This window comes from Helobdella robusta, assembly GCF_000326865.2.
Source record: "Helobdella robusta unplaced genomic scaffold HELROscaffold_3, whole genome shotgun sequence".
NCBI lineage: Eukaryota > Metazoa > Annelida > Clitellata > Rhynchobdellida > Glossiphoniidae > Helobdella > Helobdella robusta.
In genome coordinates, this window is record NW_008704501.1 from 3,883,953 (window position 1) to 3,911,131 (window position 27,179).

Below are 27,179 nucleotides of genomic sequence, written 5' to 3' on the forward strand. Positions count from 1 at the left end.
AATCAGACAAGCTACTGTTTAAACTTCTAATTTATATTATGCTTTCTAGTCAAACATATTACTCATATTGGTGTTGTTGAAATAATCGTGCGCCAGTTTTCCTCTTTGGTTAACAATTTATTGCCATCATCGTTCTGAACTGAACCAAACATCTCAATACAAAGTATTGACAAAAAGTTGAGTCTTCCAACCCAACAAGCTCAACAATCGAAGATTTCAATAAATGTTAAATTTATTTATGTTCAACACTGCTGTGTTTTTGATGAAATGCCCAAATATTGTTTGTTGACCGTTGTTAGCCAAGGTACCAACTGTGACATTCGCGTAGAAAGAAATGAAAAAATAACTTTGAATATTTCATTGTGCATAATGGTTTATAATTTTTTAAACACAAAATTTTGAAACACATAAATTGGTACTTGAAGACCACTTGATGCGAATCTTTATAAAATTTTATAAAATTATAAAATTTTATAAAACTCTTGATCTTTGGACGACGTTTCTGTTCAATTCAACTTGAATTATATAAAATAAATGAAAATGTGATAAAACTTTGATAAAATGTTATCGAAAATACTGTGCACGAAAAATGTTGAGATAGATAATAAATAGAACTGACTCGTTAAGGTTCATTTTCATATTACACATTTTATCAATTCAATCAAACGACGTCTGTTTTTTTAAACTTTGATTTTTCTTCTCTTTTGTTGATTTATGTTCTATTCAATCTCACTTTTAAACAAAACACTTATAAATTAATAATTAACATGCAGGAATGCATTTTCATCAACGCAACGCAATTAATCATTCGAATGTAAAATCTCTCTCTTTCTCTAAAGCTGCTTTTCGTATACACAAACTCACACACACAAACACTGACATGCAAACAGAATTTGTAGTTGAAAAATGAAATATGATTTCCAGGATGACTCGCTTGTAATTTGTATGAATTCCATTTGACAAGTTTTGCGTCGTCGGTTGGAATTGCTTGCTGTTTGATACTTCAATACTAGACTCCCGTGCATATATATTGCGTCATTCGGTGTGGATGAACAAATCTGAAACTCGAAAAATTTAGTAGCTACCCAAGACTGGTCAACAAAATCATCATTGAACAATTTACAGCCATTTATTGAACTATTAATAAATTTGTGCTGTTACAATCATGTACTAATTAATTTTTTTTACAACCATTATTGAACTGACTTTGCACAACCAGCACCCTGTACACATTGTAATTTTACAATCTGGCTTAAAAACACATTTTAAAAATTTAAAATCATTTTATTGCACCAACTTTACAATATTAATTTTACAACCATGCTCATGTATATAAACTTACATTTCATTCATTTCATCAACAACCCTGGCGAAACGTCGGAAATTCAGAAATAAAAGTTTATTAAAAAATAAGTCTTCATCTTATCTCGTACTTCGGTAATATATTAACGATACTACTGAATTATAAATTATACAGCATAGCAAAGAAACGTTAATGAAATCACCAGTGATCTTTGCCAATACTTCTTTGGATGTGTTACGTAAACGAAAAAATTGTTAATATCGCCGATACTACGTTTATTACTTAAACACGTGTAGATTTCAGCTTTTACGATTAGTTCTTTACTACTAATATAAAGATGAGTAAATCTGATTATTTGAAGAAATATTTATCGGAAAAAGAAACGTCTAAAGCTGGTAAAAATATAAAAGCCAAGCCAGTTAAAAAGTCTGGTGGAATGAAGATAATTGATGAGGATATCAATATGAAGCAGATAACATTCAAAAATAACATTGAACTTTATGTTGAAGAAGATGACGTACCACTTTGTGTTAACATTGAGTATGAGAGCGAAGAAAAAGTAAATAAATTACTTGCCAAATTTACTACTCGAAATTGGATGAACAAAGAAGAAAAAAGTTGCGAAACGAATATGAGACAAAGACATGATAGTGATTCTGAACCCGAAGCCACAGAAAAAAAAAATTTTGTGGTGGCTCCTTCACTTACAAAAAACAAAATCTCAAGAAGGCATTCAAACTCAGCATCATCAGATGCATCTCCCCCTCGTAAGTTTATAAAAAACTCAACACAAGAAGATGCAGACATATCTCCTCCACGAAGATGTACCAAAAGAAAAAATCTAAACTCTGCACAAGAAGACACAGACATATCTCCTCCACGAAGACTAACAAATTTGGATCCAGACAATTTTCCTGCAAGAAAGCAATTGAAATCTCAAGACAGCAATTCATTTGAGAAGGATAGAGACACAGAAGAAATTATATACAGAGATAAAGGTAGAAAAAGAGATTTTGTAAAAGAAAAAAAAGAGAAAGAAAAGAATGATGCCAAACAGAAAGAGAAAGAAGAAAAGTACCAGCAATGGGGCAAGGGTTTAAAGCAAAAAGAATTAAAGGAAGAACATATCTCTGAAGTTTTGCATGAAGTGAACAAACCTCTTGCCAGATATGCTGATGACGAAGATTTGGACGAAAAGTTGAAAGATGTTGAACGGGAAGGTGATCCAATGTTAGAATATATAAAAAAGAAAAAAAGCAAAGAATGTACTGGATCATCGAAAAGACCTATATATAAAGGACCTGAAGCAATGCCAAACAGATTCAACATTCGACCAGGCTATCGATGGGATGGTGTTGATAGAAGCAATGGTTTTGAGAAACAATTTTTTCTTAAACAAAATGAACGTAAAGCACTTAGGGATATGGCATATAAGTGGAGTACTGAAGATATGTGATTGTCGCTTTTTATTTCAATTAATAGTCTTTTAGAATGTCATTGTGTTCTCATGTAAATAAACTTCATAACCTTGCATTGTTTTATATGTTCTTCTTTATCTAAAATTCTAAGTGACTTAATGAGTTGTGCGATGTAATGCTGAGTTTTTTCTGTTGTAGATAATATAAATTTTTTAAACCCTGCTTGTTTTTTTTCAATGTTGGCAATTTAAGCTGTAAGTTATCTGTCCAGTTACAGAATAGTTTGTGAAATTTCAGTGTACTTATATTGCATCAAGTTGGGATAGAGCATGCTTGATTTGTTATTTGTTTTTATATTCACTGCCAGATTATTTGTTTACTTTTATAATTTATTGTTGGTTTCAATAGTATTTTGGGTAAAATATTCAGTTTACCACCCTTTCACTATTCATTTCTCCGTCTACAATTTAATACCAATGTGCTGATACTAAAAATGTTGTGGTCAAGGGAGTGAAGTTTTTCTCATGGTTTTGCCACTAAAAACTCCAATTCGCTGATTAAAGTAATTAATTAGCAACCGTTAATAATAGTTAATTACTAATTAATACGTTGCCAAAATTGACAACGATCATTGAAAATTGTGACATTTTGGTCAGTGTGTAGATAAACAGAATTTTTAACGGCGATGTCTGGTTTTTAACTCGGCTAGAGCATCGCCAGTTAAATTGATTTTAAAAGTGAACTGAAAAGCATAAAGTTTTCAAGTTTATAAATAACTTGGCAGCGAAATTCGACAAAAAAATAAATAATTTATTTTAATGGTCACGTTTTAGTTAATTTTTTATTAATTTTTGTTGTGATGTTTTATCGTTTTTTGCGTAGTTGTTTCACATGCGTTAAAACAATTCCAGTTATTTTCATCACACTTCTGGTTGGGTGGTCCTACTTTGCTTTCTTGTTTCGTTTCTGTACTGGTGGGTTTGGTTAACTCTTTTTTCGTTTGTTGATGGTTTATTAAAAAATTAATCGTTTTTATAAAAATTGACTAGCTTCTATTAAGTTAAATTAAATTGACTGACAAAATTTACTTTCTTCACTCTTGACTACCATACCTTATTTATTATTGTTAAATTAATTAAATATTAAAAATTAGAATTAAATAATTAAAATTTTGCTTAATATTCAATAAAGTCAATAATATAATATAATAAATTAATAATTTAATGATAATACTCAATTCAATTCTAATTTAAATTTCCAGCTATATTTTTTTTTATTTATAATTATAACTAAAAATTTACTTAAAACTTCTATTTATAAAATCAAAATACTTTCTATGTATTATGAATGCTTATTAAATTATGTCATATGATTATTAATACTCTATAAGCTCAGATTTTATTTTATTTAGTTTTTTTTTTAGTCAAAATTGGCTTGTAATTTTTGTTTATGTGTGAATTGGACAAGTTTGGAATAAATTTGATGATGGAGTTTACAATTAGCATTGTGACCCAATTGCGCCTCATAATCTATATAAACTGTTTAAAATAAACAAAAATCTAGTTGCAAATTAAATTCATGTTTAATTTTTTTAGATTGTGTAAAGAATTTTGATCAAATAAGTAAGCCTTTGTATTATTTTTTTTATAAAAATTAGATTTATTATCAATAATTACCTAACTGTATTTTCATTTTTATTTTCAGTTTGGATACTGTTACCATATCATTTAATTTTTTTTTTGTTCACTTGGTCTTATTATAAAACGTTCATTACAAGTGCACCAAAGCCACCAAATGAAGTATTTTTTACCTTTTTCCTTAAATTTTCAATTTTTATTTAGTTTATTGCAAAATTATCTTATTTTCATTTTTTTTTATTAAAAAGTAAATTATTTTTTTAAAAATTCAGTTTTACATTTCCTCTGAGAAAGTTGAATTGTTGAAGGACTGCTCAGATGCCGGAGAGATAAAAAGAATACTGACCAGGGCATGTCAAAATTTACCTATAGCATGCAGAACATTTACAGGAGGTTGTGCTCTGTAGACTTTTTAAGAATTCAGTTTTACATATATCTATCTATTATGCAGCGAACATTTCTTTAAGTTATTAAAAGTTATTAGGCTAAAAGTATACATATATTAGGACTGGCATGTTTTTTTTAAAATTCTAGTTATGATTGAAAATGTTTTTTTATTTGCTGATGATCTTCACTCTTATACATTTGGTTAAAGCATTCTAATTCCAAATTTTTTTCTGGGTTTTATCATGGCTGTTTTGCCAAGAAATATTTTCAACTGTTGAATTGCATTTTGTTCAACTTTCTCTGCTGTTCTTTTTCAACAGTTTCTGAAATTTACATCTATCAGTTAATCTTTTGTGCAAAATTTGTCTTGCATTGATTCCAGAACTTTTTCAAAGTTTATACTTGCACTTCTTCACTCATATCTCTTTTTTGATCTTGTCTGATGTACTTATTTTTAATTTATAAAAACGAATTTTTACTGGTCACATTTTTTGCAATAGTTTATTTTTATATTTCCATTAAAGTTTCATTGTCTTCATCATCAATTATACAAATAACTCTACAACATTCACCATAACTTGATATGGTATGGTACATCGTGCAATGAAATTTTGTGAACAGCCATCAGATACTGCAGAAAATGCAAGTGTTTGAAACCGGACCGCTCCCATCATTGTTCTGTCTGCAACCAGTCAGTCGTTTAACAAAGCACTTTTTCTCAACTATCAATTTAATTATTTTCATAACTTGTTTTTTTTAATACACCATCAGTTTGTTCATTATCATTATTAAAAAATTAAATTGTAAAATTTGTTTGTGGTCAGATGTGTGTTGAAAATGGATCACCACTGTCCTTGGTTGGTTATGATTTTAAATTATTCTGACGTTACATATTATTAACAGTTTGTTAATTTTAAATAAAAAATTCTTTGAATTAATCACAACTTAAATTTTTAAAACATCTCAAAAGTGAAAATTCCCTGTTGCATTTATTTTCCAGGCAACTTAAACTAATAGGTGATATATATAATATTATATATAATATAATACTACAGGGTGAACAATTGTGTACATTTCTTCAACTACAAATATTTTGTGTTGTTCTTGTGGTATGGTGAGATGTACTGCCTCTTCATTGCCCTCCTCACTTATTCATCACTTACAGACTTTCTTAATGTACGTTTTTAAATTTTGATAGGTTGTTTGTGTGGAGGTTGAAATTTGTCATTATTTTGAATAACTATCAGATCTAGGTTCATTGTTTTTATAATATTTTTTAATACTATTATTTTTTGATTTAATTTCAATGGAAATTATTTTTGTCTCATATTGAAATAATTGAGAGTTCAATTAGTAGTACAGTTATTATTTTGAAATTTTGTAGATATTGTTGTTGAGCTCATTCTAAGAACATTTACATTATGGCATGATGAATGCTCAGAACATGTTTGACATTATTAACTCACTAGTCATCATCTTGTTAACATAGCACTAGTTTTGACAGATTAACAGCATTCATTTTGAAATGAAGCCAGTAAAAAATATTGATGATAAATAGTCTAATATTTTTTAAATTGATTTTAATTATAACTTTCATGCAGAAGTAGAAGAAATTTCTAAAAAGAATGGAATTTGATAAATAGATAAATAAATATATGAATATGATAAATATATTAATAAATAAATAAATTAATTTGTTATTTGCATTTTTGGATGCTAAACAGTTTTTGTTCAACAAACAGACTCCAGGGTTATCGATGCATGTTGTTATGCTTTGGATATTTGCATCGTTGTTTGCATTTGGGCTTTTAATTTTATCCATTTTGCCCACTTACCTTATCTTTAAAAAATTTGACCAAATCGGGTTGTTTTGTTAACTAATTGTTATAATTTTTAATAAAAATTAATCAAATTTTTAATATTTTGTGATAATTTTAATCATTTGTGATTTTCATTTTTCATTTTAAAATGTTTTATATTTTGGCTTGTAGTTTTATTTATTAGCACTGATTTGTATTTAGTTAGGATTAGTTGTAGTCGGCTTTGCTTTCATATCAATTATTTTTTGTTTTCTTCATACTAAGATTCTTGATTTGTAATTGTCTGATAAAATGATTTTAAATTCTCTCTGTTACCATTATTAATTAAATCATTTTCTCAAAAATTAAATAATAATGTTTTGATAATTATGTGATTTTTCTGTAAACAAAATGACATGTTAAAAAATTTTCTTTGAAAGAAATGCTCCAGGCACAAACATTCGTTAGTGGTCCAGTCAAAAATGGCTTCCATTTAGGGTTTGGCAATAATTTCATTCAGATCTTTGGTAGTTCAAAGCGTTTTTGGTTTCTTCCTGTGTTTACAAGGTTACAAACAAGACTTTCTGAAATGTTTGCAATGTTTGCCTGTGCTGAATTGTTTCTATCTTCAATTTATTCAATTGCAATAATTTCATTTTCTTAACTCGATTATATTGTTTTAATAAATTTTCAGTCAATATTTATTAATTTTTGACATTTATCTACGAAATTACTTTTTTGTTTTAATGTTTATTCTTTCTTTTATCTACGTCCTACCTCGGGGGAACTGGGCCTCTGGACGCTAAACGAAGATTGATTTCTTTTATCTAATTTCAATTCCAAAGTTTGAGCACTGTATGAGGACCAAAATTTTCGATAGAATTTGAAGTGTTCTGATGTCGAATTTTCAAAATGTTTGTTTGAAGTCATAATTGAAATTAAATTTTTTTTATTAAAATGATTGAGGAATTGCTAATTTTTTATTTGTTGAAAAATTTATCTAGCTTTGGAGACGGAATAACCTTCCCAATCAATCCTTTGCACGCTCCCCAAGTGAATGAAACGTTGAAATCATTGAATCAAAAGTGGATGGAAGAGGGATCACTCATTGTTTAACTTTTTTTTTTATGTCAAATTATTCTTTTTCCTTTTTTAAACTTTCTTTAACACGCGTTCCATAGATAATAGAAATTTAAAATTTGAAGTATGAAATGGTAAATACTAGATATTTTGTTTTTGCAAATTATTATTCATTCGAGTATTGAGAGAACAGTCTTGGATTATTCTGATGGTTTTTGATCATTTGAATTAAATTAGTAAATTATTTCAGCTTTAAAGATAGTCATACAGTTGGAAACATTTTGAATCCTTTTCATTTATACACTGGTTCTGTTCCTAATGCTACGAATATTATTGACATCTTGTCATATTGTTGTTTACAATTTATATACACATCAATCAGTTCATGACCAAAAACTTATTCTTATTTCTTATTCGTTTATCAGTAGGAGCTTTGTTTTCAGTTCAATAGTTGGCTTTGTGTGCATTTTTATTTACAATGTTTACCTGTTTCATTTTAATGAACTTTTTTTGTTTTTTCGTTCTCTCAAGGGAGCCTTAGTTACATTAAATGTCTTTGTCAACTGCTTGGAGGGATTTATTCTCTACCACGTTAAATTTATTGTTATGTTAATTATATGCAACATGTAAATTATGTCTTGTTGTTATTCTATTATTTCAATTAATTATTTGATTTAATTAGTATTCACTTAACTACATCAAAATTGTTGCATAAAGCATTACGATTTGGTGGTAAAGCGGCAAATAAATACAATAATTTTGAATGACTATTGAATTATCACGCGATATCTTTGGTAGGTTGTCATCTTTAGTCGCACCAGCTGTGCGTCGCTAGCGCGTTTTTGTTGTACGGTTTTCTGCAAAAGATGGCGGCGCTTTTGTTGTTGTTAAAAATCTACAATGTTATCTGGTTCCTCCCCTCACTTGCTCTCATTTTGTTGCATTCATGGCTTCTTTACATGTTTTCTCGTCATTTCTCATTAGGTTAATATTCTTAATAATCTTAATCAGTTGCTTAATTGATGATAATTGAAATAAAAATGATACGTTCTTGGTTCTTTTTATTTTATTTTATCGAATTTTAAATTATCCATATTTAAATTAAAATAAAATCTAGAAAATTAAAATTATTAGTTCTGAGTAAAATGGAGTTTTTTTTGAAGTATAAAAAACTATATAACTGAAAGTGTTTTTCTCCTAACTTACATCCAGTTACTTCTTTTTATGAAATAAGTTTGTTAATTTTTTCCAGATTATGTTCAGGATGTTTATTTGAGAAGTAATTAAATTATATCCTTTCTTTCATCATAAATGATAAATAACTACCATGTGGCCAGCTACTAATATATTATTTTGTAACTTTTATTATAGTATTTTGTTTGACCACTTCAAATGCCCTCTTCATTGTGTTCATTATATCATTTGTCCAGTTTGTGACCACACCACTCAGCCATCCACCAAAAGAGGTCTACTTCTGAATTATATTTGATGTTTGAATGCATCTAATTAAATATTAAAAGATTGAAAAATTAAAATTTATTTTCAAATTAATTTTATAGTTTAGATTATCATCAGATGAAATGGCAATTATTAAAAATTTTAAAAATCCAATTGAAAGAAAACTCTTTTTGGACATGTTGGGTATCAACTTGCCGATTTTCTGTAGAACTTTGGATGGCGGTAGGTATTTATGTGTCTCAATTTGTTGCTCTGTTGTAAGCTGTGTAAATTTATGTTTAAACTTTGTAGGGTTTCATGTTGTTGAATTAATGGGTAAGATTAAATTATTGAATTGTTAAATCTGTTGAACAAATCAGGTTTAAAACACACACACATACAGACATATATATATATATATATATATATATATATATATATATATATATATATATATATATATATTGCAATCAATTTTGAAGAAATAAGATATTGTGAATACTGCGAATGTTTGAAGCCAGATCGTTGCCATCACTGTTTCTTCTGTGGCCAGTATGATTTGATTTTTAAAAATTTTCCAGTACCTATACATACATATATGATGCTAACTTTTTTTGTTACAATTTATTAGCTGTGTCTTAAAAATGGACCACCATTGTCCACTGTTAGTGCTGTTTGCGGTGGGGGTCTTGGTGATGATGTTAATGATTATGACGATGATTATGTTATCATGTTGATGGTAATGATGATAATTTCTATGGTAACATTTTGTTGACAAAGATGATGATGACACAATGTGAATTTTTTGCTGGAATAATTTTCCTAATCAGAGAATTTCCAATTCGCGAATTATTGCAGAGAATGTCGGTGATTCAGTTGTAAATTTGTTATGTCAGTTTACGAAAATTCAATAAGGATAGATTTATAAATTTTCACTTGAGTTGAAAATTTTCTAGCAATTGAACCTTGAACTTTAAAAAAGCATGAACAAATGTGTGGGACACAGCAACTACAAACTGTTCCTTATATTCACATTCTACGGATTCATGTTTGATCTCTTCATGTCTGCTTCTCTGAGTTTGACTGAGGTTTTATATTTTATATTTCATTACACATTTTCTATTTTAAAACTGTTTGCTTTTTTTTATACGTTTTTGTATTGATTTTAATGTAGCAAATTCAAGCTATGAGTTTACATTGATTGCAATTTGTATAATTATTGAATTATATGTTTATATTTTTCGGATTTCATTGCATTCGGTTTAACAATTTGTTTCCCATGGGTCAGTTTTCAAAAGTTAACAATGGACGTTTGCTTCGTCAGATGTGGCATGTAACTCTCTTCTGCACGTTTGTCAGTGCGGTAATGTTCTGCCTGCATTTTATCCTTATATCTCTCAACATCACAACACTCAGTTAAATAGTTGTTCTGCTCCAGAAATATATATGTTTGAGTTGTTACATGTGTTTGTTTTGTATTTCGCGTATTTTATGTTGTGTGTAAAATATAATAGCAGGATTGCAATCTACAAGTAAATTGTACTATTTATTACTGTCATGCGCAATATAGGGACGTTATAGGGTTATTTTATTTTTTATTGGTGTCAGTGAATGTAACGAGTATGCAGATACTAAAAATGTCGTGACATAAATTGTTGTTAAACATTTGTTCATTGAAGGTATGCTGATTTCACCTAATTTCATAACTGGTTCTTCAAGATCCGTGTTCAACTTAGGCTTCAAGAAAAATATTTATGAAGTGTTCGGATGTGATCTTAAATTTTGGGGTCTACCTGTTTCAAGCATGTTTGTTTTCGTGGCTAATTTCTTTTTCGTGTTATTTTTCGTTGTAATTTATATTTTAAATGATATATTTACTTTATAATCGTCAAGAAACTTCTGCTTGAGCTCTAATATTTTGAATCCATTTAACTAATAATTCTAAAATTGAGCTTGACGTACATTAGGTAATAGCAATCTAGGCAAACCACTTATTTGATATGCTCAATCAATGTGAGCTATCGATTATCAGCAGGTTTTCAACTGTTTGGACAAATAAACTTGCATCTAAACGCTGATGATTATTTATTTAAGTTCCAGATAAAGGAAAATGTATGATGACTAATTTCGTAATAATTTTTACGAAATTCAAATAATTGAATGTTATGATGAATCAGAGTTGGGGACGGGGTGAGGTTTCCGTTGAATCCTTCATTCTTAGAAAATATGTTCAAACGACACTTCGCGTTGAAACTGCAAGTCAATGAAGGACAGTTTAGCAACAGTGACAGACAAATCCTTCACGGAAGCATGTCTTCTGCTACTGCATTTTATCACGGTGATTTGAGAAAACGGATCAAGAAGTTTTGGATTCGAGTAGCCATAGTTGTTATAAACGTTTTTACGTTTTGCGTATTACTCCATTTTTTAAAGATCTTTGAATGAATATTTTGTAATCATTGATAGGCCTACTGTACAGATTTTGTTGATTTTTTAATTACGTGTGAAGTGTTGATTTTAGAAATTTTGCAATAATAATTCCACGCAATTAACCACTTTATTTCATTTTCAGAATCACCAATTTGGTTATAATTTTTATTTGGAACATAAATTATTTTTCTTTAAAAATTAGATGCCAATACAAAATTATTGGTCACTTATCTGAGAAAACATTAATGAAAGCTTTAAATTTGTCATCAACAAGTCAAATGTTTTCACAAGAATTAACATTATAAAAAATGTTTTATTAAATCTGCAAATACTCCTTACAGTTTAAAAAAGTTGTTAATAAAAAGAATATATAACGTTTATAATGCGTCGTCATAACAAATAAAATTGAAAGAAATGCACACACACGAGAACGTCGGCAATTGAATTAAATAGGGCGAACATCTAAAGATCATGGTGATACAGAGAAAGGATCTATACATACATGTTATAAGACTCACGTCTAAAGATAGTGATCAGCTATATTTGATTACATATCAAACAAAGTTTAACATTTTGTACAAAAATGGACAACAAATTATTAAACCCGGTAATCACTAATTAAACCCGGTAATCACTACCGGGATGTTATTTTTATCAGCTTCAAAAAAAAATTTGTTGCCAAGATGTTAAAACCTCCTAGCGGGCTTGTTAAAAGCAATTAATTATCTTTCGGTTAATATCTTTACCGCAAGACCTCTCTTTAAAATCATTTCCTATATATTAAAATATTAACTCACTTTAGTTCGCGAATGTTTAAACTTGAAACTAATTTAAAAATTTCTTAAATACAATTTTAGTATTAACGATTTGTGTTTGTTGTTTTGAATATGGTTTTCAAACAAAATTTCTTGAGGCCACCGTGCCTACTACTTCAGTCTTAAAACTATTTTTCCAAAATCCCGATTCAAGCTCTGAGCATGTGACAATTCTTCATTATCGATTCGTTTAAACTATTCAACCACAGATTTTAATTTTTCTGAGCTCCAACTCTGTTTACATCTGATTTTTGATATTTCAAATTTTAGTAAATAAAATAGACTTTAACCAAGGAAAAGAGTTCAAATAGCTTGGTTGAAATCAAAAAAGTTCGACAGTTTATGAGAGAAACGTTATTTAAAAATAGCATTACATGACATGTATCATTTTTTGACAATAACATTAAAAGTTGGTTATAAAATTAAATGGCAATAAAAAATTACAATAAAAAATAGCAACGATATTAAAATAAATAAGCTCTTAAGACGTTGTGTCATCCGTCAAGTTGGATTTAAAAAGACATCTTAAGCTGAGGATGCACCGAAACAAATGCTCCAGCAAAACAGTTATAAAAAGTTCTCTGTACGACGCAAAATAAAGTTGAGGTCCATTTCGTTGAAGATTAATATATAAGTTCTTACCAGATAATTCATTTTGGTTTCTTATATACATAAACAAAATTGTCAATGCGTGTTGCCACATTTTGTTGTTTTCTACACATTCGATGACATTCTAAACATCATTCAATCAGATGAAATGAAACGTCCAAAACTCGTATCGCCAGCTATTTACCATGTTGATCAACTTTGGACGCACTCGTAAATAATTGCTACCCATCTTTTGCGTGTGTTATACACGTTAGCGCAAGTTATAAAAATCCAAAATGTTACAAATTAATACAAATTTCCTTAGCCCTATTCTTCTTGTAAGTACGTTAAATTAATAAAAAGTTTAAATAGCTACACATTCCTTGACATTAATATACAATTTTTAGAGCTACACTTTTAAATTTATCATGAAAATCCCGACGATGTGTAAACTCAAAAAATTGGAGTCTAATTGAAATAGCATATCTATGTTTCCTGTTTTAAAAAACTTGTACATTAAGTATTTTACAAAAGATTACACACGCATGCGCATGCACATACACATACACACGCACACCACACACACACCAAACATGTATATGATGAGCAAACAAATTGTCACTTTTTTACGCAGATTGTTCACGCTTGTTTGTTACACACTCACGTCATTCGCAGACACTAGTTTTATATATATATAAAACAGAATAGGATTATGTATATATATATATATATATATATATATATAGCCAACACAATCAACACTTAGTATATTTATTTATATATATATATATATATATATATATATATATATACATGAAAACCATTTTACGTAATCTGTCCAGCATCAGTTAGGTGGAAAGTAAAAAAATCTGTCAAATTGATAAAAAATTTTAGTATATATAACAGATAGATGACAAGTTTCTCCCAACTGTCAATTATAGATTTAGCGTCACTTTTTCACATCAGAATGTTTTATTTTCACGTTTTCACTTACTATTTCTTCGTCCTTCTCTTCATATACCCAGACCAGTTATACTGCAGTCATATAACGTGAAACACGCATCACTCCAAAGAGAAGATGTATGTGATAATAATATTTTAAGAAAGGGAATTTTTTATAGTATATTATATTATGAAAGGAAAATATAATATTATAATATATTCCAACAAAAGAATGGTCGCCATTTTGACGGCCACATGCGGCAGGCTGGAAATATGAATGAACACAAATTGGTGCCGGCGAGCGAGCCAACGAAACATTTTCTATTACATTATAGAGAGAAAGAAATTATCGCGTTGTCATTTCCTTGCTTTCTACAGATAAAAAATAGATTGGCAGTTAGATAGATAGAGACAAACAGACAGACAAACAGTCAGACAGACAGATATTGATGAAGAGACAAACAGACAGACAGATACTGGCAAAGAGACAGACAGACAGATAGATTAATATTGATAAATGAATGTATAGATAGATAACACGGGCCGTAAAAGCTTAAATGAACGTACTCTACGCTGGTATAGTTGATCTTAAAACAACTGATCAATAACTTATAAGATTATAAAAACGCTCATTAAAATATTATTGTCATGCAGTAAAACGACTGAATGTTTCAAAACAACAACAACAACAGTAGAGTTATAGTACGTTTAACTACGTTACACGTGCAAGCTTGGTACGTCTACGTAAAGTGCTTAAATTGAAACCGTGTACGTAGATCTAGATAGACAGATAGATAGACAAATAAGACAGGGTTTACTATCATCGTGTTCTTGTTATATTACTGCAAAAATATAAACATGTTGATCCATAAAAAGTTTTTGATGTAACAAAATGATGCAAGAAGCTAGAATGGATGCTAACAAATATTGAGAAGTTGCGCAATGTAAATGTCTCGTCCCTACAGTTCGGAAACTATTAAATGCAACTTTTAAAGTGTGCTGAAATTTTGCGGGCAGGGATTGGATGAAGTTGAAGTATGACGATGAGAAAGTTTGAAAGAAAATAAATGCCGACTCTTGCGGTGACCGATGTGTCGTAGAAATTATTTGACGTTGAATTATTTCGAATGTATCAAAATGTTGCAAAACAAATCTAATTTACAACAGCAACTAGCGTATCAAAAAGTAAAAAAAATACATATACACGTGTAAGTATCTTTTTGTATGTACAGTACATCAAACAGCTGCAATGAAATCCTTAGAGAGCAAAAAGTGGAAGTTTATTTACAAGAGCTACGCATGTTCATCTAGTAGACCGCTGAAGAAACAAACCTCTGGATTGGTTTGATAGATGGATGGATGCCGATGTTTCTCTGATCGATAAAATAAATGAACAAGTTCTTGTCAAGAAGGCTGGATGATGCTTGGATAGTTGCAGCACATCGATATATACCATTGTTGTTGTCCAGAGAATGATGGTGACGACGACGACGACGACGATGATGATCTGCTGGTGGTTTCGATGGTAGTGATAATAAAGTTTGTTGAATGGTGATGAGGACATGTTCAGTAATGATGATGATGTTTGTGATGTTTATTGTTGTAGGTTTAGTGTTGTTGTTGTTGTTTTTGTTGATATTGTAATTCCTTTTTCTTTTCGATTTTTCTTTTCTTGTTTATCTGTGGAGGCAATTCAATAATTTTATTAACTTTTGTAAGAAGATTAAATTTTTAATTTTTGGGTTCAGAAAAAATATTTACAGTAAACAATTTTTTCATTTGGTTATTAACAAACAAATTTTTGCATAAATTTGAAGGACAACGTAATAAAATAAAAAATGTTAAGGAATGTCCTTTAATCATGTCCTCCTTATAATTCGTAACCTTGACGATACCAGGCAAAAATTGCTTATAAACTTTATATGAAATTGAACTTTGGGTGGCATGCAAATGCATAACGAAAGAAAAAAACATCATCATCCGAGACAAAAAACGACATCATCCGAGACAAAAAACGACATCATCCGAGTTGGCCATTGCAACCTAAAAATCTGATACTGCCAGTTGAGTTATATTTTATGTCAGACATTAGGATTGGGGTTCCAAGAAATGAATAAATCTTTCGAGGAAATGTGAAAATAAAAAAGAAAAACAAGGTAGGGGAGAGAGTTATGGATCGATCGATCGATGCCTCTGTCGCGATCGATATGCGAACTACATTCCGAGCCGGCATACATTCGTACATACATTTGTTTGAACATTTGTGTCGTGTGCCTTCTACATGTACGTACATACACACTCTCTTATCATCATTCTTATTAATGTATACATTGGTATGTTTGCGTGTTTATTCCGTTCATTGTGTGTACATCTGAATAAGTGTGCACAGAGATATGTACGTAACGTGCGTGCACACATGCGTACACGTACGTATACTTCTTACGTTCTCTTTCACACTCTGTTAACTACTTGAGTTTTAAAATAACATTCTAATAATCTAATAATAATAACATAATAATAATAATATAATAACATAATAAAATAGCAAACTTAATTTGGTCTATTTTTCATTGTTTACTAACTATATCATTGTTCTGTGAATGTTCTAGAAAGCGTGCGATGCAGACACACGTGCGTGAACGCATAATAAAACGCGCCGTGTTTTCGCACATCATTTATCAAAAGTAGAGAAGATATTACGCTCAAAATTTCAATATAGAGTTGTAAATTGCGGGTGGAAATGTTGAAATTTGCGACTCGTGCAACTGTTCATAGCGATCCGACATGCACTTTACAGGTCTCTACTGAGTTGTAGGTTGTGTGTGTTGTCTGCTGCATGTGGGAGGAAGTGTGTGCGTGGGTACGTGGGAAGAAGTGTGTGAGCGTGTGATGTGGGAAGAAGTGTTTGGGCGTGTGTATGTGCATCTTAAGAAAAATTCTACGCTTTCGAGTGCATCTTATTGTGAAGATGGAGAAAAATGAATGTAATGACGATAATGATGATGATTACAAAAACAAAAACTAAATGAGGATGATGAAAGAGAAGGAGGAATACTGTAGAATCATTTTTTTGTTATTTTTTATTCCAACTACATACATGACTTCATGCAAGTATGAAAAATATTAAAAATGTTTCAACCCGCCAGAGATAATAGAATTGAAATAAGTTTATAAAAAGAAAGAGCTGTGGTGTTTTTTTACTCAGACGGTGTGGCCAACAATAGGAGGACAACAGTTACAATTGGTGACGTCAATTAACTCTAATTTAAAGAATTACATTTCTCAATCGTTTCCATGCTTTGTGTTGTGTTGTAACACTGAATGCTTGTTATAAAGCTAATATTTATGATATAATATAAACATACAAACTATATATTGCATAATGTCATGTTTATTAATTATTCAAACAACAACGACAATCAAACAATCAAACACTCAAACAATCAAACAGTGGAATGTAGACATTGGCAACATGCTCATTGCTCTGTCAAGCCGTTCATTGTTGAGTGTTTAAAAGTAATCTCTCTCACAATCTCATACAAAATCCCCAACTCGATGACTTTATGACAGGCTGCAGAAGTGCTGATCTGATTTACGAAGCCAGGGTTTTTACATTTTTTCTACTGAAGATACGTAGCAGCGTGTTGACACCAAGAGATGTTTTTTACTAATTAAGGAAGTAATATTTACAAAGCTGTTGATACGCCAAATTGTTCAGGTGTCAAATACTTGCTCCATACTTGTTAATTAAGATGTTAATTAAGATGTCCTCTTGTCCAGCGTTCAAGAATCTGCATACTCATGATCATCTTAAGCAGAAACATTTAAAAACGATCAAAAAATGAAGTTTCGACCGAGCACTAAAAAAATTATGTAATAAAGAACTGAAGCACTCAATGAAACCACCGTTAAAAAAGGGAACGCCACATTTCAGAAGCGCCGACAGTTTTCATGGCTGAACATTTAACATCGCTATAAAATTCACGACGAATTGCTAATTTGCAGCTGAGAAAAGGCCATTAAAGCCAAAATTGGCAATAATATCATACAGGAGAAATAATAACAGCTGTGGCATGAGGTTTTTATGGCATCTCTCACATACAATAATGCATGCATGCCAGACATAAGTTACTTGCTTTAAATTGCTTATAAACAAGTCACGTGATTCCTACAGGTTGTCATCGTGGTCGTCGTCGTTGTTGTTGTTGTTGTTGTTCAATTCTTCCAACTGTCTGGGAGCAGCACATGCATTTGAGTTGGTTGGATATGTGTGGCATGCATACGTTAAAGTGTGCGTGTGTGCGCGTGTGTGTGTTGTGTTGTGTGTGTGTGAAAAGTTAAAACAAGTTTGTGGCATCAAGTCTGACAACGAGCTGTTCAGTTATTCTTGTCCGTGCACAGGCTGGTCTGTTATTTTATTTTAACATTTTGACAAATCATGTTTGATTTAAAATACTAACACAAAAAAAGTTATTAGTTCAACTCACAGACACAAACATTCACACCAATTTGCAATCATTAATATTTCGTTGCACGCCGGTTCTGTAGCTTGTACGAAAATCATTTCATTAAAAGTTATTAAGCGAGTATGTATCCCAATATGTAAGCAACAAACGAGCAACAACAGCCTAGCAACAAATAAGATCAAGATATGCAAAGGTAGCAATAACACATTTGATCGTTCATTCGCTTCATTTATAAGCACTTGTTTTCAATAAACATTTAATCACTCTACTAATCGCTATCGTGAAATGAATGTTCATAACTCAAAAACAGCAGCAAAAGAAGAAAAGCGAGATCAGCGGTGTATTGTGGCTTGCTGCGAATGCCTTTCATATTAAAATTGTTCGTTTGCACTGCAATGGACGGACCAGCCAGCCACGCCAGCAATCTGCGAATAACGCGATTGTCAATCTATATTATCATCATCATCATCTTCATCATCATTTTCATTATCATCTTCCTCCTCCTCATCTTCATCATCATCTTCTTTTTCTTCATTAGACGAAATAGTTTGTTCTATAGAGGCAATAGTTTGTTCCATAGACTGGATAGTTTATTCCCATCTCTATGCTGGTTTGCTGGTCGAGACATCTATCGATCGATCGATTATTATGACAGTTTTGGGAGTAGGCAATTTTGAAACTTCATTCCCAGTGGTTGTTCTCCAGTGTCTGCGGTCGATCGTTGGAGCTGTGTTTGTGCAGTGCGTGTGCGTTTGAGCTGTTGTGTGGTCGGCGGTGTTAATCCTTTGATTAGCCATGAAGAGGTATTTGGCTTGCGTGATGTGTGCGGCAACTGAAGCATCCAACTTGAAAGATGGAATTTAAAACAAGTAAAAATTGTTCATTGCAAACAGTTTTAATCGAAAAGTGCATAAAATATTGATATTTCAATACAAAATGCACTAAAATTGTTCAGAGTTTCAAGTTGGCGAAACATTTTTGAAATGGCAAACAACAAATAAGCATCCTTGCGTTTAAAGAGGTAAGTAGGAAAGTTAGTTACAGAAACCATATTATGTGAAGTGTTGGAATGAACACTCGAGTTGAATTATCCTGTAGAAATGACGTCCAACTGGTTCATTTACTTGCTCCACACCTTTCAGATAATTTCATTTTAATTGTTTAAAATTTTTAAATTATGCTGCTGTTGTTGTTGTTGTTGCTGGTTTTGCCGCTTGCTTTCACTGAGTTGCAGTTATTAGTTTGAGTTATGAATATTATTAATATAAATATATTAACTGCAGTGTGCACGTTGTATCACGTACGTCTTACATCAAGACATCCACTTTGTTCGTGTGTGTGTGTGTGTGTGTGTGTGTGTGGTGTGTGTGTGGTGTGTGTGTGTGTGTGTGTGTGTGTGTGTGTGTGTGGGAGAGTGTTGTTTGTCGCTGAACATGAAAGAGTGCTTTTCGTCCCTGCTAGCATTACGCTGCGACATGAACTGTCCGTGTTTTAGGTGAATGCGCAAATGTGTATTTCATGTAGCGATCCTACGTATGTACAAAACAGTGCAGTACAGTACAGTAGAGTACAGTACAAACGTCTCTTTCCATTATTTCACTGCGTTCGGTCTTCTGCATCACTTCACTCAGACCACAACAACCTCAGTAGAGGGACCGTAGTGGTCATGTGTCTCTCCCAGCCTATTATCTGCCCTGAGGCTTACGAGAATTTAAAAATTTTTCGTATTAAAAATAAAAATTGCTAAAATATATATTTATTTGCCCGAAAATATAATATTTTTTAGTTCGCCCTACTTCTGTTTGAAAAACATTCTGCTGGTTTTTTATTTATTCCTCATTTGGTTTGTTGGAATGTCGCGTAAGTTGGTGAACATGAATGCAATTGAAAATATTTGAAATTCAATAAATTCAGAATCAAATTTGCTGCTTCAAATAATTTTTAAAATATCAGTCTACTTGAAAATAGTTTGAAAACGAACTGAAATAAGTTTAATATGTTATATCCACACATCAAACTTCAGATGGATTAAATTTTTATTTTCAAATTTCCAACTTCAGTTAACAAAAACCAAAAAAAAAATTAACTTAGACAACCAAAAACTTGATGAAACATTAAATAAGCAATGTGATAGACTAACAATTACAGAAACAACAAATGCATGTTACAAACAATCCACCAGCATGTGAAACACTGATAAACAAAGGCGCAGCAAACTTCACGTTCACACAAAGCGAAGAAACGAAAGACGAATGCGTTATTAAAAATATAATTAAAAATGTAACAAACGTGATAATGAACGATGCAATAAGCAGTAGATAGGATATAACACGATTGTTTGACGCCATTCCGACAGTTGTCGAGACTCGTATATCATTGTAAGTGGGAATACGTAAGAATCTACACACTCATATGATATTATATTACAAGTTAACACGATATCAGGTGAATGATATTTAGTATTAACATGAAATTAAACCTATCCCAGGTAAATGTCACATATTATTAACTATTTTATCATCAGCGTTGGAACTTTGAAAAAATTGATAACAAATTTAATATAATAATGAGATATGCATATAATAAATTTTATAACCAAATGAATTTTAAAGTTTGCTCACCTTATTTAGCTTGTGTGGTTCTGAGATAGTTTTCAATCCTGACACTCTTGACGTGGTCGTCTTCCTCACTGGGTCCCCTGCCGCTGTCGGTCCACGTCGACCCTGAACAAACACTTTCCAGGTCCTCCCTGTTGTGTCCCACACGCCCGATCGGCTGCAACTGCATGTTGTGTTGTGTTGTGTTGTGTCATGTTGCGTTGTGTTGTGTCATGTTGTGTTGTGTTGTGGTCAGTGAGCCAGTGTGAATGATTTGTAATGAGTCGTGATCATTTAATGTAAATATTTGTTTGTCGCTCAGTATAAGACATACATTTCATAAAATGTTTCTTCACGGATTAAATTTAAAAACTAATATTAATTTGAATATCACTTGAATAAAAAACTTGAAACCATATAAGTTCCAAGTTTTTTAATTTTTTTTACATAAATGTTATATTATTGATGAACAAGAATGCCATTTTATCTGACAGGAAGGATCGAACCTTGAGATTCCTTCAATCCAACGCTGGTTTAGTCAGTATACAAAATGAATGCGTGCAAAATTGAAAGAACGCAACGATTACATTGATTAGCTGTCAGTTTCTGGGTCAAGTGAGGTCAATGCAGGTCAGAAAGGTCAACAGATCGGACGTCATTTGTGGGCGGATGTGCGAAGAGATGTCTATGTGTGTGCGGTGTGTGTGTGTGTAAGTAAGTTGTATGCTGTGCGATGTGTTGTGCAGATTATCCTTTTGTAATATTTAAACTGCGTTGACTGTTGATTCTACACTAAGCTACATAGCCGTAGAAGTTTTGCCATTTTTGCTGTTTTGAGATTTCACCAGAGTTTCGGTATAGTCAACATATTAGGAATATTTGCACACCAGTCGCTAAAAAGACTAAAACATTTCAAATTTGTAATCGTAGCAGAAAGCTTGTCAACTCTTTAAAACAAAAGACACCTAAATACATGAAAAAAAATTCATTATAGAAAATTGCGCCAGAAACTCAAATAGAAACAGGATCAACTGATGAAAAACAAACATGGCAATAACTAATAAACATCCTATGCATGATTTTATCGTAACGAGGTAGGTGAATGTGACATTCAAATAATAAAATAATGCGTGACCGAGATGATTGAGTGAGGAGACAGCGTTGTTACTCGCTAACCAGCTGGGAAATATTCAAATGTACACCGGCATTAAATTATTACTCCATGCAGGAAATGGAAAAAATCATTTTCACGTGTGCAATGTGCATATCTACGCTAAACATTTATTAAAATAAATAAATGAATAAATAAGTATGTATGTATATAAATAATTCGCAGTATTTTTAGCAGCATTTAAGAAGAGTAGAGAGGAGTTTCATTGAAATTTCATAAGGTAAGGCACATTTCATAATAGATCGCCTGTGCAATGTTCGCATTATAAATCATTGAGACGGTTTTAATTCTGATAAATTATCATCGCTTATAGGTTCAAAACTCTTGAAAAAAAATAAAAATTTCTCTAAAAGATATACAAATATAAATTCAGACGATATGAGGTAACTCAACAACATCCTGAAAAAAATAAGCAGTCCAAAATCCAAAATATTCCGATGAGCTTAAAATGCATCAGATGTGCATAATTTAAAGGAATTGAAAAGAGCAGTTATAAAAATTTTCATGGATTGTCGTAAGCTGGATAGCACTAGCGAGCAGCAACAGCTTTAGAATGGTCCGATTACATAATCTTGCAATTATTCGTCATGTCTTATTTGATTGTTCCAGTGAAATTTTTCTGGACGTAAACGCACTTTTGTGTGTGCACGTGTGTGTGTGCGTGTGTAGTGTGTGTGTGTGACAGGCAAAACTACTATTACGTTACGAAACGATTTTTATATTTCTTCTTTCAATTGTTTGCCCGTTCGATCGACAAAGAATTAATGACATTTATTTCTAGCATTGATTCACTTTCTTATCGCGCCATCTATCTATTTAATTACTCTGCAAAAGCATTTAGTCGAACAATAATTCATTGACGATTGTATTTGTTTTTTTGCTGTTCAGTTTCAATCTCAAACGCAAACTAAAGCTCAAACGAATTAACTAGAAGTCTGCTAATATTATCAAACCACCATGTGAACTGCATTTGTGATCATAATCAGTGCTTGGCACATGAACATGGCAAAATTATAGACAACGTTCAACAACTATACACAACAAAATATACCATAGCAAGACTCAAAATCAAATGATATGGCAATATGTAACAACGCAAGATAACACCAAATAAAATAAACAAAAGCAAATTAATAAAAATCTAACGGGCATAGATTCTGGCGAGTATAGAGATCTTTTATTCCTCATCATGTAGGTGTTGGTTTGGGCCGGCTGGAGGGGATTAGAATGGTGGTAGCACGGGTGCATCGGTGAGTGACATGAGGTGTGTACGTTGCAGCAGTTGCAGTGGTTGTGGCGGTGGTAGTTGTAGGACGGGGAGGATCCAAAATTTCTGCAGTTGGCAGAACTACACCTACCCGTGTGCATGTCCATTGGATTGCCTCCTCCTCCCCCTCCCCCTCCCCCCTGAGATTTTTTAATTAATTTATTTATTTAAATTTATTTATTTATTTATTGGCATTGTGAATAATAATATTAATAATTTGTAAAACACTTCGTAGTAAAAGAGATAATTTATGCCGTAGTATGTGATTTCTATTTTAATGAATTTAATTTTATTTGATTCAAAAAATATTTATAAATTTGAGCAAGGATGATAATTATGTAAAACAATTTGGCAACCTGGTTGATGCGAAGGTTTTGCGTTGGATCCCAACTCGTTGTCATATTTCCAGTGTTTGGATCGTGAAATCTGCACATCTCCATGTCCACCTCATCTTCATCTTCCTCTCCTCTGCACACCGCACTCATTATATTTGGAGGTGGGCCCATATCTCCTCGCGTGTTGCAGTTGCAGACCCCTTCTGATTTTGTAGAGGCCGTGTCAACGGTAGCTGAGCTGCTTCCACCGCCAATTTTTCTACAGTCCATTGTTGAGACATTCGTTTCGTTGTTACAATTCGGTGAGCGACAACCTTTACTTGAGTCTCCGTCGTAAACGTCTAACACTTTTGTGGACACATAATTTCCTCTTTTGTCACTTCTCTTTCTTTTCTTCAATCGTCTACTCAAACATATGACAACTAATATAACGCAAATCAACATCAGAAACACGGCCACTATAATGGCAACTAGGAGGATGATGTGCTTCTCTGATAACCTGCCAGTCAGTGCCAGCGATGCATCATCTTTCGCATTTAAACTTGAATTAACAATTATTGTCAAGTCAGCAACGCTCATTAAAGGTGGATTACCTAAATCTGAGACACTGATGACCAATCGGTGGGCTTGGTCCTGTTTGTCAGCACTCTTCAAAGGTTTGGCCACAGTTATAACTCCTGTGGTTGGATCGATGACAAACGAGTTGTCAACATTCCCATTTGATATAGTGAATACTAACTCAGCATTGGCGCCTTTGTCGGCATCTGTGGCCACTAGACGAATAATTAAAGTTCCTGGCTTGGCGTCCGATGGTACTTGAACTACGCTTTCGGCTTCAGTACTCGGAAAAATAAAAACTGGGGCATTGTCGTTAACATCATCTACGTACACTGTCACGTTAACTTTGGATTCAACTACGGGTATGCCAGAATTTGAAGCTACAACTTGAAATTTATACTGTGATTGTTCCTCAGTATCAAGTCTTTTCAAATTTTTAATTTCTCCTGTTTGTTCATTAATTTCAAAAGCATCATCATTCGAAACAATTTTGTAAAGAATTTTATTGAAGGACGGACTGGCATCAGCGTCTGTAGCAAGGACGGATCCAGCTAACGATCCAATGGGATTGTTCTCTTGAACGCTCAAATAATATGAGGGTTTGTCAAATTTTGGAGCTTCATCGTTAATGTCAAGCACGTGAAGATTTAACGTTGCAGTGGCTGAGAACGAAGGCGTTCCTCTATCCGATACAGTTATCAAAAATTTATACTCCGTCTCCTTCTCGTAATCGAACATTATCTTTGAACTTATCTTTCCATTCAACGGATCGATGCTAAGAACATTGGTCTCCGATTTTGGGATCGCTTCGATGGAATAATGCAGTGCGGCGTTTCTACCCGCGTCCACATCGCTTGCGTTAATTTTCGTAATGATGAAATTCAAAGGATTATTTTCGTAAACGTAGACGTCTATGTTGTCTGAATTGGGAAGAACTGGAGCGTTATCATTCTGGTCAACGATATCAATTTGGATCTCCTTTTGGCTTTCAAGAGGCGGTGTTCCTTTATCTTTACATATTAAAATGATTCTGTATGAAGATTTTGCTTCTCTGTCAAATTTTACTGACGACAAAATTAGATAATCACCTTCTGGCTGCATGACCATCTTAAAATGATCGCTTTCCATGTGACAGTTCGTTTCTCCGTTAACTCCACTATCAGCGTCACTAACAGTTATGTGAGCAACAAATGTTCCAAGTTTTTGATTTTCTTCGATGCTAGGAGTGCCCGTATCTGTCAATGCACTAACTACAACGACAGGATAATTGTCATTGATGTCAGTGACGTTGACAGTAACAAGAGTGAAATTCGGAAGCGAGCCGACCCCGGCGTCGTCCGCCTGAACAGTCAAAACGTAATTTTTGTTTTTTTCATAGTCCAATTCACCTTTTGTAAAAATTTCACCAGTATTGGAATTAATTTCAAATAGGTTTCCATACATTTTGTTTATTCTATCTGGAAAGCTGTAAACAACTTGTCCGTTGATTCCCGTGTCTGGATCTACAGCTTTGATCGTTAGAAGTCTTGATGAAACGGCTATATTTTCTGGAACTTGGATAGAGTAAGTTGGCTCTGTAAACTTTGGACTGTTGTCGTTGGCGTCGAGGACGTTAATGTTGACTGTCATGGAGCCAGAGAGGGGTGGCTGTCCATTATCTGCAGCGGTCACGATGAGTGAGTATGCTTCTTGTTTTTCCCTGTCCAGCTTTCCCACCAACTTCAGTTTTATTTGTTTCTCATCAAACTGCTCCACAATGACTAGTTGGAAGAGATTGGATTCACTTGAAATTGAATACGTGTGCAATCCGTTCGACCCGACGTCACCATCTTCGGCGTTCGGTAAACTGAACTTACTGCCCTCTACGGCCGTCTCAGTAATGTTTAACGTGAATTGGTCTTTCGCGAATTGAGGTGCATGATCATTGATGTCCAATAATTTGACAATGACATTGTATGATTTATGATGTTGACTAGATTTAGCAATTACTTCAAAACTCAGTTCACACGTGTCAGTAGTTTCAGCACATTTTGTTTCCCTGTCCAGTACTTGATTGGTTAATATTTTTCCATCTTGTTTACCTATTACAAACAGACCGTGAGCATGTTTTATGTGGAAATGTAGACGACTTATTTCTTCTGGAGATAAGGTGGATGACAAATCCGACGCTTCCTTCACGTCGCCCACAAACGTTGAAACTGGTTGTTCTTCGTATACCTCAAAATTCAAAACTTTTGCTTTCTGTAGAGAATTCGCTGGTTGAAACATACCTGTTATTAGAAGCAGTAGGATGAACAGCGTTGAACGATGTAGTTTTAAAAAATTCAAAATCGTTTTTTCGTAACTGATGCTGCTAGTTAATCCGTTCGAATACAACGTCAAAAAGTTTTTAATACACTTATCGACAGTCATTTTAACAGATTCATGTTACTCAACAATCAACAAAATATTTTTATTAAATTTTATAAAAATCCGCTCATGTTGATGCTACACTTCTGAAGAATCATGTTTCATTGTTTTCTCTTGAAACGTTGGCAGGAAGTTCAAGCGGTCTGCAACATGAATGGGAAAAAATAGTTGAACGTAGAATTAAACTTACTATGTTGTTGAATATGAATGTGAATTTATAACAAAGGAATTATAGTAATATATCTGTGCAGTGCACTTACACATTAATACATTTTCAATTGAATTTAAAATAAATAACGAGAAATAATATCCAAGAAGAAGATCGTAAATGGCAGAAAATATTTCAAACTCAAATAATTGTGTCACAACAATGGACGCAGGCAGTGCTAACTAAATGCATGCTACCACAGAATGAACACTGAATAAGAACTGCATTCAACAATGACACGAATACACGCACTCACACACACACACACACACGCACACATACACAAACAAACACAAACAAACAAATGTCATACTGCTAGAAGAAAAGTTGAA

General features: G+C 32.3%; 3 protein-coding genes across 3 annotated transcripts; 2 read left to right on the forward strand and 1 right to left on the reverse strand.

The window, feature by feature from the left end:
• Positions 1–1,640: 1,640 nt before the first annotated feature.
• Positions 1,641–2,759, forward strand: HELRODRAFT_161390 (hypothetical protein; the record flags this gene model as incomplete). Its single annotated transcript, XM_009021313.1, has 1 exon — positions 1,641–2,759. One exon carries the CDS (start codon positions 1,641–1,643, stop codon positions 2,757–2,759), a length of 1,119 nt encoding a protein of 372 aa, XP_009019561.1.
• Positions 2,760–9,204: 6,445 nt separating this feature from the next.
• HELRODRAFT_161391 (hypothetical protein) lies at positions 9,205–12,554 on the forward strand (the record flags this gene model as incomplete). The annotated part of the gene is made up of 4 exons (XM_009021314.1): positions 9,205–9,304; positions 10,741–10,867; positions 11,239–11,458; positions 12,516–12,554. The coding sequence occupies 4 exons, from the start codon at positions 9,205–9,207 to the stop codon at positions 12,552–12,554; spliced, it is 486 nt and encodes a 161-aa protein (XP_009019562.1).
• Positions 12,555–18,227: 5,673 nt separating this feature from the next.
• On the reverse strand, positions 18,228–26,642 carry HELRODRAFT_188599 (hypothetical protein; the record flags this gene model as incomplete). Its single annotated transcript, XM_009021315.1, has 8 exons — positions 18,228–18,853; positions 18,892–19,147; positions 19,351–19,437; positions 19,945–20,003; positions 20,924–21,083; positions 23,217–23,477; positions 23,694–26,428; positions 26,501–26,642. 4 exons carry the CDS (start codon positions 26,640–26,642, stop codon positions 20,925–20,927), a joined length of 3,297 nt encoding a protein of 1,098 aa, XP_009019563.1. The 3' UTR covers positions 18,228–18,853; positions 18,892–19,147; positions 19,351–19,437; positions 19,945–20,003; position 20,924.
• Between the last annotated feature and the right edge of the window lie 537 nt (positions 26,643–27,179).